The sequence below is a fragment of the Hyla sarda genome, chromosome 3 (assembly GCF_029499605.1).
Source record: "Hyla sarda isolate aHylSar1 chromosome 3, aHylSar1.hap1, whole genome shotgun sequence".
NCBI classification, from domain to species: Eukaryota; Metazoa; Chordata; class Amphibia; order Anura; family Hylidae; genus Hyla; species Hyla sarda.
The window spans coordinates 438,404,592-438,419,104 of NC_079191.1; the positions used below are offsets into that span (position 1 = coordinate 438,404,592).

The 14,513-nt window shown below is 40.7% G+C and overlaps 1 protein-coding gene across 1 annotated transcript in view; it reads right to left on the minus strand.

Moving 5' to 3' along the window:
* Positions 1-2,779: 2,779 nt before the first annotated feature.
* LOC130363170 (oocyte zinc finger protein XlCOF6-like) overlaps positions 2,780-14,513 on the minus strand; it is a 54,534-nt gene continuing 42,800 nt past the window's right edge. Inside the window, exons 6-7 of the mRNA XM_056568599.1 lie at positions 13,740-13,797; positions 2,780-6,178 (exon numbers count right to left, since the gene is read on the minus strand). Coding sequence (XP_056424574.1) covers positions 4,548-6,178; positions 13,740-13,797 — 1,689 coding nt within the window. The 3' untranslated portion in view covers positions 2,780-4,547. The remainder of the gene's footprint in view (positions 6,179-13,739; positions 13,798-14,513) is intronic.

A 14,513-nucleotide genomic window follows, 5' to 3' on the forward strand; every position in this document is an offset into this window, starting at 1 on the left:
AGACAAAAGTCATCACTTTGGACAGGCCGACCCAGAGGATACCCGAACCTTGTCCTTCTTTGCAAGAGGGCATGTCAGCTTTGCTCTTGTCCCTAAAGCTTTCACTTATGTTGGTCCTTCCCCTGTAGCGGGACACAGCAGAAAGGTTGCAGCCTATGGCTGGGTCTGGAATTTTGTAGTTGGAGGCAGACTTTAAAGGGGTTCTCCACTGGCTAGTGTTCGGAACATTTAGTTTGGTCAGTGGCATAGCCCTTTAACTGAAGGCATGAGAGCTGCTGCTGGGTGATGTTCCCTGACCTGAGGCCACAACTAGAGTCTCCGAATATGTGCTTTTAATCCTTCCTCAGATCCTTGGGACACTTGTATTACAATACATTTAAAAGCATAAATATGAGATTGAGCTGGGGGCCACCCGAGCGGTGTTTATGATAGCAAAAGTTGACCTCGCTCTGGGGCACCACAATAACCAAAACAAATGGTTATGTTTATGTTAAGTTTATTATGTTATTTATAGTGATGGTTGAACAGTGTAAAAAAAAAAAAGTATGGTGATATAAATTTGGTAACACTCCAACACACACACATACATGCATGTTGGTACCAGCTGCGCTCTGGCAGTCAACCGAAGGCAATAAAAAAAAATAATAAATAAATGTAGATACTAGTGAAGACTTCAGAAAGTCCACTATTAAAATTTCACGTGACCACAGCCTTAGGAATAAAGGTGTGATTACAGCATGCTGCCTTGTGCAGAAAAATGGCACAGGCAGAGGAGCAGATGGGGAACGAATACAGCAGGTGCTGCAACCACACTGTTTGATAGTCTTCTATAAAATGAGATGTTCTGCAGCAATATCTATAAACTATGGACCTTCAGCTGTTGCACAACTACAACTCCCAGCATGTCCGGGCATGCTGGGAGTTGTAGTTTTGCAACAGCTGGAGGTCCACAGTTTGGATAACACCGATTTAACGTATGCACAAATGATCAATTTCCCTAAAGTCATAGTTGAGAGGCTTTGCAGGGGTAGAAGGCCATGCTTTAATCTGTGCCTCGGTCAGTCTTCACAGATATATGGCGACAAAACAGGAGGCGGAGCTCCGGGACCTCACCCTCCTTGCAGGGCTGGTGCAAGGATTCTTGCCACCCTCTTAAACCCCCGTTGGCCAAAATTGAGACACCCCATGCTGGCTAAGCAAGTGGTTCGGATGCTGGTTGTCTAACTTTCTTGCAGCAGGCAGAGCAGCACCCCCCCTCCCCCCCCCCATCAAGAGGGCGCTCTAGGCCGCAGCCTATTTTGCCTATAGGCAGAGCTGGCCCTGCCTCCATGGAGAGTCGGGGGTCGCAGCAGTATCATTAGATTTCGAGGCCTCCGAGGAGATCAGGTGTATTATATATTTCTATCACTTCTGGAACCTAATGGGAAATCCGGTGAGTTAACCCTAATTGTGTGTGATTGTCCGCTGAGCTGCTGTATCTAAACCAGTCACCTGTGATACGGTCTGCTGAGCCAGTGTATCTAATCCTATCACATTTGAGATACTCTCTTCAGGACGCAGGGCGTATGCATACGCCCTGCATCCTGATTCTTTAAGGACTCAGGGCGTACAGGTACGCCCGTGGGAATTTCTGTCCTGGGTCATACGGGTCTCCAGTGACCCGGAAAATAAGGGGGGATCGGAAGTGTCCAAGTCACCCCCGATCCCCCGGAAAGCATAGGAGTGAGGTGGGAGGGGTGCAACCCTCCTATCCCTACTATTGGTCAGTCAGAAGCAATAGCAGATCGGGGGCAGGGCTAAAAGTTTGGTTCCCCCGTTCTGCCCACCCACAGTAGTCCTGGCAGAGCAGGGGAACCGTGATGTGAGCGGCGGCGGAGGTCCCTTACCGGCCAGCGATCCTCCAGCTTGCGCGGCGATCCTGCTGACTGAGTTGTTGCCGGTGAGTTGTTGCCTAGCAACATCTGCAGGGCGACAGTTTGCAGTGGTCTCTAAACTGTAGCCCTCCAGATGTTGCAAAATTACAACTCCCAGCATGCCCAGACAGCTGTTTTGGCATGCTGGGATTTGTAGTTTTCAATGATATAGAGGGGTACAGTTTGGAGATCACTGTGCAGTGGTCTCTAAATCGTGTCCCTCTAAATCTTGCAAAACTACAACTCCCAGCATGCATGAACAGCAAACGGCTGTCTCGGCTTGCTGGGAGATGTAATTGCGTGCCTCCAGCTGTTGCATAGCTACAACTCCCAGCATGCCCTTCGGCGATCAGTACATGCTGGAAGTTGTAGTTTTGCCCCTTATTAAATTCTGAGGGGTGTAGTTTCCAAAATGGGGTCACATGTAAACGCACATGGCCCCTGACTTCCATTCCAAACAAATTCTCTTTCCAAAAGCTCAATGGCGCTCCTCCTCTTCTGAGCATTGTAGTGCGCCCGCAGAGCACTTGACGTCGACACATGGGGTATTTCCACACTCAGAAGAGATGGGGTTAAAAATTTGGGGGGCATTTTATCCTATTGCCCCTTGTAAAAATGTAAAATTTGGGGGAAAAACAGCATTTTAGTGGAAAAAAAAATTCATTTACACATCCAATTTTAACAACAAGTCATCAAAAACCTGTGGGGTGTTAAGGCTCACTGTACTCCTTTTTATGTTCCTTGAGGGGTGTAGTTTCCAAAATAGTATGCCATGTTGTTGTTTTTTTTTTTATTGCTGTTCTGGCACCATAGGGGCTTCCTAAATGTGACCCCCCCCCCCCCCCTAAAAAAAAAAAAAAACTATTTCAGAAAAACTCACTCTCCAAAATCCCAGTCGCTCTTTCCCTTCTGAGCCCTCTACTGCACCCGCCGTACACTTGACATACACATATTGGGTTACAAATGCGAGTGTAAAAAATGAAGATTTTGAATTTTCTCCTTCACTTTGCTGCTATTCCTGTGAAAAATCTAAAGGGTTAACACACTTTCTGAATGTCATTTTGAATACTTTGTTTTTTTTTTTGAAGAAACGATGCAAGTATCGACAAAAACTTACCACTAACATAAAGTAGAATATGTCACGAAAAAACAATCTCGGAATAAGAATGAAAGGTAAAAGCATCAGAGTTATTAATGCTTAAAGTGACAGTGGTCAGATGTGCAAAAAATGCTCTGGTCCTTAAGGTGAAAATGCTCTGGGTCCTTAAGGGGTTAATTAGCATTACAGACGCATAGAATGCGGGTGCTGCAGGGAGATTACGGGGGTCACAGCAGCAGGACCCCCGCAATCAGACATCTTATCCCCTTTCCTTTGGATAGGGGATAAAATGTTTTTGCCCGGAATACCCCTTTAACTCCTCATTGTCATACACTGGAACAAGTAACCAGCTTTTTCTTTTTGTCAAGTGACCTCTCACTGTTATCTGATACTTTTGATTTCTTTTTCCTTTTATGGGCTCCAATATACACTTAATCACTGACAAAAATCTCTTTTATTGCTAAATCCCATTAGTGCTGCTGCTGCAGGACATAAAGGAAAGCATATTTTTTACTCACTGTAACTTCTCTGTCCTTTAGACCAAAGCAGCAGCTTTAAATCCGTCTATTTCACATTTGTGTCTAGGATGAGATCTAGACATATCCACTAACATATTACCAGCTGAGGATTTCCTGAAGAAGGAAGTCATTACATTCTTTTTTGGTAGATGTATCTACAAAGTGCAAAATAGAAACAAGGCTTTGCAGTGCCAAATGTTGATGATTGGGTAAGGTTGGCCATCTTTGAAGCCGGGGTTGCCTACTAATGTTATGAATAGATAACAGGAGGGGTTTAGATTTTACATAGTTGGATTTTCATTAGGGGGATCACATCGAGGGAAGTTCCAACTCCTTGGCTGACAGACTCCTTGGCTCTCTAGCATGTGGATCAGTCCAGACGTGGTCCACAAGGGGACCTAATGGCCACTCGCAAGAATGCCAAGGTGGCACAATTCTGCTCCCTGCTCAGGGGAGAAGAAATCCCCCTCAGTAGACGCTGCATGTACAGAGCCAAATTCAACAGGGAAGGGGCATTTCTAGGGAACGGAGGGCCTATTGAAAAACAACATAAATTAACATAAAATATAGTTATATAAAATAACTAGTGACAGGTCCTCCTCAAGGAATATATATTAAGAAAACTTCGATCACCAATGCAGTATTCTACAAGAAATTTAGGATGTTTGCTGTTGCTCCAAATAAAGATTGAATAGACATACTTCATTTTGTGTTGCCTTTGTGACTGAGCTATAGCAGGATGGACTGTATTAGATATAGGACTTTAGGAACATCAAGGATTTTTTGTAAGCTTGCGCGACCCATGAATGTAAGAGAAGTCTTCAGTGCTTTATCGTATTCATATTTGTCAGTGGGATATGTAGAATCTGAGGTAATTGTCACTCCGAGATAATCTAACAAAACCATGCAAGTTTTTAAACTTTTTTGAAATGACCGGAACGTCTTATGGTGTACCTCAGAAGGTGTTGTTCTCAGGCAGTAGATCCACGCCTGCCACATTTTATTTCAAGGTACACACTACAACAGCTTCTTACCAGTGTGCTTTCCCTTATGTTTCACTAAACCGGATCTTGTTGCAAAACATTTACCGCACTCTGAACATGAAAACGGCTTCTCTCCTGTGTGAGTTCTCAAATGTTGCTCGAGGTTTGGCTTCTTGATAAAACGTTTTCCACACTCTGAGCATGTAAATGGCTTCTCCCCAGTGTGAGTTTTTTGATGGTGAGCAAGGCCCCATTTGGTCGTAAGATATTTTCCACATTCTAAACATAAAAGCTTCTCTCCCGTGTGACTTTTTAGATGAAGGAGAAGATTTGCTTTCTTCCTAAACTGTTTGCCACATTCTGAACATGAAAATGGCATCAACCCTGTGTGAATTTTTAGATGTTCCCTAAGACTTGATTTGGAACTAAAATGCTTCCCACATTCTGGACATAAAAATGGCTTATCCCCTAATTTTGGACCTGAAACTGGCTTTGCCCTTGTGTGAATTTTTAGATGTGTCCTAAGGCTTGATTTCTGACTAAAACATTTCTCACATTCAGGACATGTATATGGCTTTGCACCTGTGTGAGTATTCTGATGCGTAAGAAGACACCATTTAGTACCAAAACTTTTTCCACATTCTGAACATGAAAACACCTTTTCCCCTGTGTGACGTTTTAGATGCATCCTAAGTGCTGACTTCCAAGCAAAACATTTACCGCATTTAAGACATGAAAAAGGCTTCTCGCGAGTGTGAGTTCTCTGATGCATAATGGAACCAGTTTTAGAGACAAATTTTTTCCCACAATCTGAACATGAAAATCGCTTCTCCCCTTTGTGACTTCTTAGATGTTGAGAAAGATTATATTTTCGTCTAAAATATTTTCCACACTCTGAACATGAAAATTCTCGCTTCTCCCTTGTGTGACTTCTTGGATTTGTCCTATGGTTACATTTTTGGTTACAACTATTATCGCATTTATGATTTGAAAGTGGCTTCTTGCTTGTGTGACTTCTTAGATGTTTCTCAAGTTTTGATTCATTGCAAAAACATTTGCCACATTTAGGACATAATAATAGCTTCTGCCCTGTAAGAGTTGTATGATGTACAACAACATTTTCTCTCATGGGAAAACATTTCCCACATTCAGGGCATGAAAATGGCTTTTCTTCTGTGTCAATTCCCTGATATGAAACAAGATTTCCTTTCAGGTGAAAACATTTTCTACATTCAGGACATGAAAACTGTTTCTCTGCCGTGTGTGTTCTCTGATGTGCAACAAGACTTTTGTTCAGGAGAAAACATTTACCACATTCAGAACATGAAAATGGCTTCTTTCCTGTGTGAATTCTTTGATGATTTACAAGAGTTTTGGCCTGGGTAAAAGATTCTCCACATTCTGAACATGAAAACTGCCTGTCTTGATAGTAAAGTTGAAAATTATGCAAAGAACGCCTATGTCCAGTTCTTTGTTGGACATTCAGTGACGGATTAGAGGAAGGATTCTGGTGTTCAGCTGTATCGGTGGATAGATCACTGCTGTGAAGGACTATGGGTACATTAGGAGTTGATGAATAATTAGCTTTTGTGGCATAGTCATGTTCTGTTACATAATAGGGAAATAAATGGGGACGTCCATGGGAGCCTTTCACGCAGTCTTCACCTGGAAAAACAAACAAAAATATTTTTTACAGACAAAATAACTTTTTAATAAAGGGGTTTTGCAGTTACCACATATTTTATGGCCTATCTGATCAGTAGGGTGCAGACATCCCGACAGACCTTATACAAAGTTAACAGATGAAGTTCAAAAATTCAACTAATTTGTTAAAAAAGAAGGTATATAATAGACATAATGGGCAAAAACAAATAGAACTTGGTGACATAATCCTGTTTACTATAGGGGCCAATTATAAAACATAGTCCTACAGGCAGGGGCAGAAGAAAAATAGCATAGGTCCTGGGCTGCAGAGAAGATGGGCTCGTCTGAAAGCGACAACCAGTGATGGGGTCCCGGCGCAGGATATCTATTTAAAATTTGTGGATATTTGCGATCTGGAGACATATTTGCTGGAAGTCCCATGCAAGTCTATGTACATATTATAGGGGTACTCCGATGGAAAAAATGTTTTTAAATCAACTGGTAACAGAAAGTTAAACAGATTTGTAAATTAATTAAAAGTAAATAGGGCTCAAAAGGTCAAAGATATCTGGTTTAAAAGAATTTGTATTTATTAATATAGAATGAACAATGAATTAAATAGGGAATGTACAGGGCCCTTGTACTCCCCTAATCAATTTAATACACAGTAAAATATATAATAATCCCAATATAAAAATAGCAACTAAAAATAAAAACTAAAAATAACAACTGTAAAATTATTCTGCGATTTGAGCCTGTGTTATCAATGTGGCGATCTACTGATCCTGTAGAGAAGCACAGTGCAAATGTTCATTCCTGTTCTCAGAGAGCTTCAATAAAACAGATACAATGTAGCAGCTGCAGATAACGGTTAGTCAATTGTTACAGTGGTATTGTATCTGTCCAACCAGTGGCAACTAGATCCCACCGATATAGTCATACAATGTAGCGCTTTGTGAATAGTCGCTTAAAATTGATCTTAAAGTATCTCTGTATATACCGCAAAATATCAGATCAGCCAGTTGGCAATAAACTCCATAAAATGCTCACCGCTCCCGGGATACCACGGATCTCCCTTCGGTGCAGTCCTGTGGACCGGCTGTATAGCGTCTTTTGCCCGGTGACTTGCCTCAGTCAGGGATCGTGCTGCTGGAGTCTCGGCCGACTCCTAAGGGCGCAGCACTTGGTGGTGGGCACCGTTTGGGGGAACTGCATCGCTGTCAAGCGGAGTCCCTTGGTCGGACCAACTGGGAATGAAGGCGGTCAGCAAGCATCGAATCCTTGTTGTAGATAGCCCGGTTAGCTTTACACTTGTGATTAAAGTAGCGGCTGGATGCGGTATACAGAGTAAGTAACCCGGCAGCGTTCCTCGTGCACAGGTCGCGCGCTCGGGAGATAGCGCACTGTAATAAATGCCTTGGATCTGTCGGATGATCGCTAGTACTGTCAGGCAGATGTTCTATATTGGCAGGCTCAATATCGCATATTTAGAATCGCTGGACGCGTTTCAAAACCATCCTCGGTTTTTTCTTCAGCAGCGGAACGTGTGAACTATAACATAATAGTGGTTTATATACCTTAAAACACGCCCCTTCATAATGACCTAAACTATGACCTCACATCCTGGGCAAAAAATTCAATGATTTGCATTTTAGAAAACCCTAACTAATTATAAAGAAATGAATAAACTCTATTCATACTTGTCTATGAACATATCAACACTTAAATACGAATTTATAAAAACCTGCAAAAGTATATAACATTACAAACTATATGCAATTGTAATAATAACTAGAGACATATGAGGATAGATCTCAATTTCGATCACATGCTAGAAATATTAGAAAATAATTATAAATAAATAAATAAAAAATAAAAAAATAAAAAAAAATGAAAAATAAATAAAATATAAAATTAAATAAAAAATAAAAAATATGAGAAATAAATAAATAAAAATAAAAATAATAATAAATAAAAATACAAATAAAAATAAAAAATAAAAATAAAAGTAGAAATAAAAATAATAAATATAATAAGTCTTAAAAAATATTTTTTGAAAAACCCAATAGCCCCTATCAATGCCAAATCCACTTATGAACACACCACTATAAAAAACAGATCCAATTTCTTTCCAAGACATGAAATCAGTTCAGATATGACTGCATTTAAGAAGGCAGTAGAAAGTGACCTTAGAAAAATTTAAACTGCAAAAAAATCATGGGTCAATCTTACCCCAGCAGAAATATCAGCCATTAAGGAGTTACAACAGGATTTGTCCATCACCATTAGGCCTGCGGACAAAGGTGGCGGCATAGTGGTGATGGACACATCCTCATACTCGCAAGAGTGTCTATCTCAGCTAAATGATTGCAATACATATAAAAAACTCCAGGGGGACCCTACCACACAGTTCTATGAGGAACTGACCATGTTATGTGAGAGAGCAAAAGAAAAGGGCATATTATCTAAACAAGAATATGACTTCATTACAGGGACACCCAAACGTATACCTGTATCACTTCAAATCTTTCCCAATACATAGATCAATTCTTGCAACCTTTTGTTAAACTGACAGATTCATATTTGAGGGACACCACACAAATAATAAAGATAGTAGAGACGGTAGAATGGGACCCTACTTGGCACCTAGGCACTTTGGACGTCAGTTCATTGTATACTGTTATCAACCATCAGCAAGGTATTGAAGCCATTTCTTCTATGTTACACAAATATGCAGAACTATTACCAGAACAAATCACCTTTATCACAGATAGTATATTATTCATTCTTACACATAACTATTTTTTATTTGGTTCAGATTACTTTTTACAGACTAACGGTACAGCTATGGGCACCAGATTCGCCCCCAGCTATGCCAATCTTTTTATGGCTAATTGGGAATGTACCACCATCAATCCCCAGCTGGGGGAGAATCTGGTGTCCTGGTATCGTTACATTGACGACATTTTTTTCATTTGGCGTGGCTCTAGAGTTGATTTGGATTTATTTATATCATCTCTCAATTCTAATAACCTTAATTTACAATTCACTCCTAACATCAGCTCTACTTCTGTTGAATTTTTAGATTTACTCATCACCACCAATGACACTAGTTTAATTTGCAGCACCTACCACAAACCAGTAGCCAAGAATGGATTCATATTACATACTAGTTGTCATCTACCTCAGTGGTTAATTAATGTGCCAACAAGCCAGTTTCGTAGATTAAAACGTAATTGTACACACAACGACCAATTTGAGGCTGAAGCTATCACTCTGACCAATCAATTTTTAGAAAAAAATTACCCCTTGATGAATATCCAGCAATCATTAGAGAAAGTGCGTAAGGTAGATAGATCTACATTTTTTATACCCAAAAACCCAACTCTAAGACCGATAGGTGAGTCAGAACAGTCTAAATTGATTATACCCTTTAATACTCAATATAAAAGAATTGAGAGTATTATTACTAAATATTTGCCAATATTACAACAAGACAAAGCTTTGGGGGATATCCTTCCACCTAAACCACCAATCATTTACACAAAAGCAGCCAATTTGAGTATTAAGGTTGCCCCTACTGTTCGGGCAGAAAATTTGCATACAAAAGTGTCTTCCACATTGATAGACCTCAAAGGTTTTTTTTAGATGTGGGCAATGCCCTAGTTGTAAAGCAACTAAATTTGACAAACGCACCTTATCAGTTAAATCCTCTACAAATGATTTTGTTTTTAAAATTAATGAATTCTTGAATTGCGCAAGTAAGGGGGTTATCTATATAATTGAGTGTCCGTGTCAGAAACAATACGTGGGACGCACGTCACGGGCATTAAAAACCCGAATATTGGAACATCGTTACAATATTAAGAAACAAAATGAAAAACACCCCCTTTCTGCGCATTTCAAACAATACCATCAAGGTAACCCAAATAATCTTAAATATATGGCCATACAACAAATCCAACATGATTGGAGGGGTGGTAATTGCATTAATAAAATGTCGAGAGCCGAGTCGAGGAAAATCTTCGAATTCGGCACTTTGGCGCCTAGAGGTCTGAACAGTGATCTAGAAATTTTTGGATTTCTGGACTGAACGTGGGGTTGGTCCCTTTGGATGGTCTGTCGGTGTTTGACTGTTTCCCAGTACTCCGACAGACCCTTCGTCGGGCCCTTCCCAACTCTACTATAGATAAAAGTTATTAGCCCTGAATCTGCTTGTTCAAAATGGTACACATTTTTGAGTCCTTATGTGTCCCATTATATTGTCATATATGTCCACTATTATTATGAGATGCCTAGTTAGTCTTTGTATTCATCTTTTATTTCATTTCACTCTATTATTATTTGTCTTTATTATTATTATTTTTATTTCCACTTTTATTTTTATTTTTTATTTTTATTTGTATTTGTATTTTTATTTATTATTTTTATTTATTTATTTCTCATATTTTTAATTTAATTTTATTTTTTATTTATTTTTCATTTTTTTTATTTTTTATTTTTATTTTTTATTTATTTATTTATTTATTTATAATTATTTTCTAATATTTCTAGCATGTGATCGAAATTGAGATCTATCCTCATATGTCTCTAGTTATTATTACAATTGCATATAGTTTGTAATGTTATATACTTTTGCAGGTTTTTATAAATTCGTATTTAAGTGTTGATATGTTCATAGACAAGTATGAATAGAGTTTATTCATTTCTTTATTTCTTTATAATTAGTTAGGGTTTTCTAAAATGCAAATCATTGAATTTTTTGCCCAGGATGTGAGGTCATAGTTTAGGTCATTATGAAGGGGCGTGTTTTAAGGTATATAAACCACTATTATGTTATAGTTCACACGTTCCGCTGCTGAAGAAAAAACCGAGGATGGTTTTGAAACGCGTCCAGCGATTCTAAATATGCGATATTGAGCCTGCCAATATAGAACATCTGCCTGACAGTACTAGCGATCATCCGACAGATCCAAGGCATTTATTACAGTGCGCTATCTCCCGAGCGCGCGACCTGTGCACGAGGAACGCTGCCGGGTTACTTACTCTGTATACCGCATCCAGCCGCTACTTTAATCACAAGTGTAAAGCTAACCGGGCTATCTACAACAAGGATTCGATACTTGCTGACCGCCTTCATTCCCAGTTGATCCTACCAAGGGACTCCGCTTGACAGCGATGCAGTCCCCCCAAACGGTGCCCACCACCAAGTGCTGCACCCTTAGGAGTCGGCCGAGACTCCAGCAGCACGATCCCTGACTGAGGCAAGTCACCGGGCAAAAGACGCTATACAGCCGGTCCACAGGACTGCACCGAAGGGAGATCCGTGGTATCCCGGGAGCGGTGAGCATTTTATGGAGTTTATTGCTAACTGGCTGATTTGAAATTTTGGGGTATATACAGAGATACTTAAAGATCGATTTTAAGCGACTATTCACAAAGCGCTACATTGTATGACTATATCGGTGGGATCTAGTTGCCACTGGCTGGACAGATACAATACCACTGTAACAATTGACTAACCGTTATCTGCAGCTGCTACATTGTATCTGTTTTATTGAAGCTCTCTGAGAACAGGAATGAACATTTGCACTGTGCTTCTCTACAGGATCAGTAGATCGCCACATTGATAACACAGGCTCAAATCGCAGAATAATTTTACAGTTGTTATTTTTAGTTTTTAGTTGCTATTTTTATATTGGGATTATTATATATTTCACTGTGTATTAAATTGATTAGGGGAGTACAAGGGCCCTGTACATTCCCTATTTAATTCATTGTTCATTCTATATTAATAAATACAAATTATTTTAAACCAGATATCTTTGACCTTTGAGCCCCATTTACTTTTTATATATTGTCCCTATTTTTTACACCGTGGGTATAGGTGTTTGTTGGGTTGCTCGGGTCTTTAGTGACGGTCAGATAGACAGGAGCCTCTCTATTGTGTTTATATAGATTTGTAAATGACTTCAATAAAAAAAATCTTTACCCTTCCAGTACTTATTAGCAGCTATATGCTACAGCGGAAATTCTTTTCTTTTTGAATTTCTTTTTTGTCTTGTCCACAGTGCTCTCTGCTGACACCTGATGCCCGTATCAGGAACTGTCCAGAACAGGAGAAAATCCTCATAGCAAACCTATTCTGCTCTGGACAGTTCCTGACATGGACAGAGGTGTCAGCAGAGAGCACTGTGGTCAAGACAAAAAAGAAATTCAAAAAGAAAGAATTTCCTCTGTAGCATACAGCTGCTAATAAGTACTGAAAGGATTAAGACTTTTAAATTGAAATAATTTACAAATCTGTTTAACTTTCTGGCACCAGTTCATAAAAAAAATAAAAAATAAAAAGTTTTCCACCAGAGTACCCCTATCCCCCGCTGGGGACCCCGGTATCTCCGCTGCAGCAACCCTCTATCATTAATGCACAGAGCAAACTTGCTCTGTGCGCAATGACCGGCGATGCAGGGGCCGGAGCATAGTGATGTCACGGCTCCGCCCCCTCATGACATCACAGCCCGCCCACTTAATGCAAGTCTATGGGAGCCGCCACGCCCCCTCCCATAGACTTGTACTGAGGGGGCGGGCCATGACGTCACGTGGGGGCGGAGCCGTGCCGTCACGATGCTCCGGCCCCTGTATCGCCGGTCATTACGCACAGAGCAAGTTTGCTCTGTGCAGTAATGATAGCAGAGCGCTGTAGCGGAGATACCGTGGGTCCCAGCAGCGAGACCCCGGCGATCTGACATCTTATCCCCTATCCTTTGGATAGGGGATAAGATGCTTGGGGCAGAGTACCCCTTTAAGCTCTGTTTACACCACCTGTGTATACACCCATTGTATGGCCCAGACATGTGGACAGGATGTGAATAGGTACAAGGACCGGATGGCAGCACAGAATGAATCCACGAGGGATTATGTTACTGATCAGAAAAAAATGATCAGTCTGAGCTGACAGAAGTTGTTGCAGTGAGAAGCAGCCGCTTATCAACGGCTTCTGATCTTAAACAGTTAAAAAGCAATGCGGCAGAAATCTTTTAAGTTCCCCTGTGCGCGGGCTGCAAAAACTTAAAAAACAAACTTCAACTCACCTTCCTTTGTTCCCCCGTTGCTCCGGTATCGGCGTCCCATTCCTCCGACGCTGCTGAGCTCCCTGCTTCTTAGGCTTGAAACGTCATACTGCAGTCAGCGTATCGCCGGTCGCAGCGATGTCCCGCCTTGGCCGGTGATGGGCTGAGCGCACTTTCATGTAAGGAGCCAGGACCCCGCCTTCTCACTGCTGCCCGGGCTCCTTACATGACAGTGCGCTCAGCCTATCACCGTGGCGGGACATCACTGAGACCGGCTGACTGCAGTGTGACGATCATGATGACGAACACATCTTCTGAACATTATATCAGTTATCCCAGTGTTTCCCAACCAGGGTGCCTCCAACTGTTGCAAAACTACAACTCCCAGCATGCCCGAAGGCTGTCCGGGCATGCTGGGAGTTGTAGTTTTGCAACAGCTGGAGGCACCTTGGTTGGGAAACACTGAGTTATCCCATAAATAAATATTTACAAGATGTATAAAAGGCTTTTACCATTCACTGACACGGATTCCGGTTTTTCAGGTTCACTCCTTATTCCAACATCACTTTCCTGCAAGGAGAACAATAATAAAGAAAGAAGAAGAATTAACCTAGTTTATCTATATACATGAAAATGTCAAAAACATAAGAAGACGTGAACTGAATTATCCTAAAAAGAGAAGAATCTCCCCAATCTGTGATCAGACGGGAACAACATTCAGCCGAGAACTTTACACATCAGCAGAAATGTTTCTGTTCTTTATGATTTACATCTACACAGCAGAACTTTACATTTATCTACACCGAGCAACGACTGAGATACAGACGTCTAAACAAGAGAAGATATGTCACGATCACACCCTATCGGTCCAGCCAAGAAGCTAGAGAGAGTGTGATGGTGCAAGGGTTAAAGCCACCAGACCTCTGGGTATCCACTACTAGTCCCAGCAAATCACCAAATTAACCCTCAGATAAACGTGTCTCCACCAGAGCTGCCTTCACAAAGGTGAGCTCATATATTTAGAGATCAAAGACCAGAGCTGATTAATTAAACATTTAATCTGATAAAAGGTATCACAGTGCTATGCATAAAAATAAACAAATGACATACAGTTATAAGAATATAAATATATATATATATATATATATATATATATATATATATATATATATATATATATAGTGACGATCCGTCTTGGGGATTAGCTCGGGGATCGTCCTGGACCACGCCACAGGATGCGTTTCTCCTCAATAAACCAGCAAACAAATGCTTATAATGCAAATCTG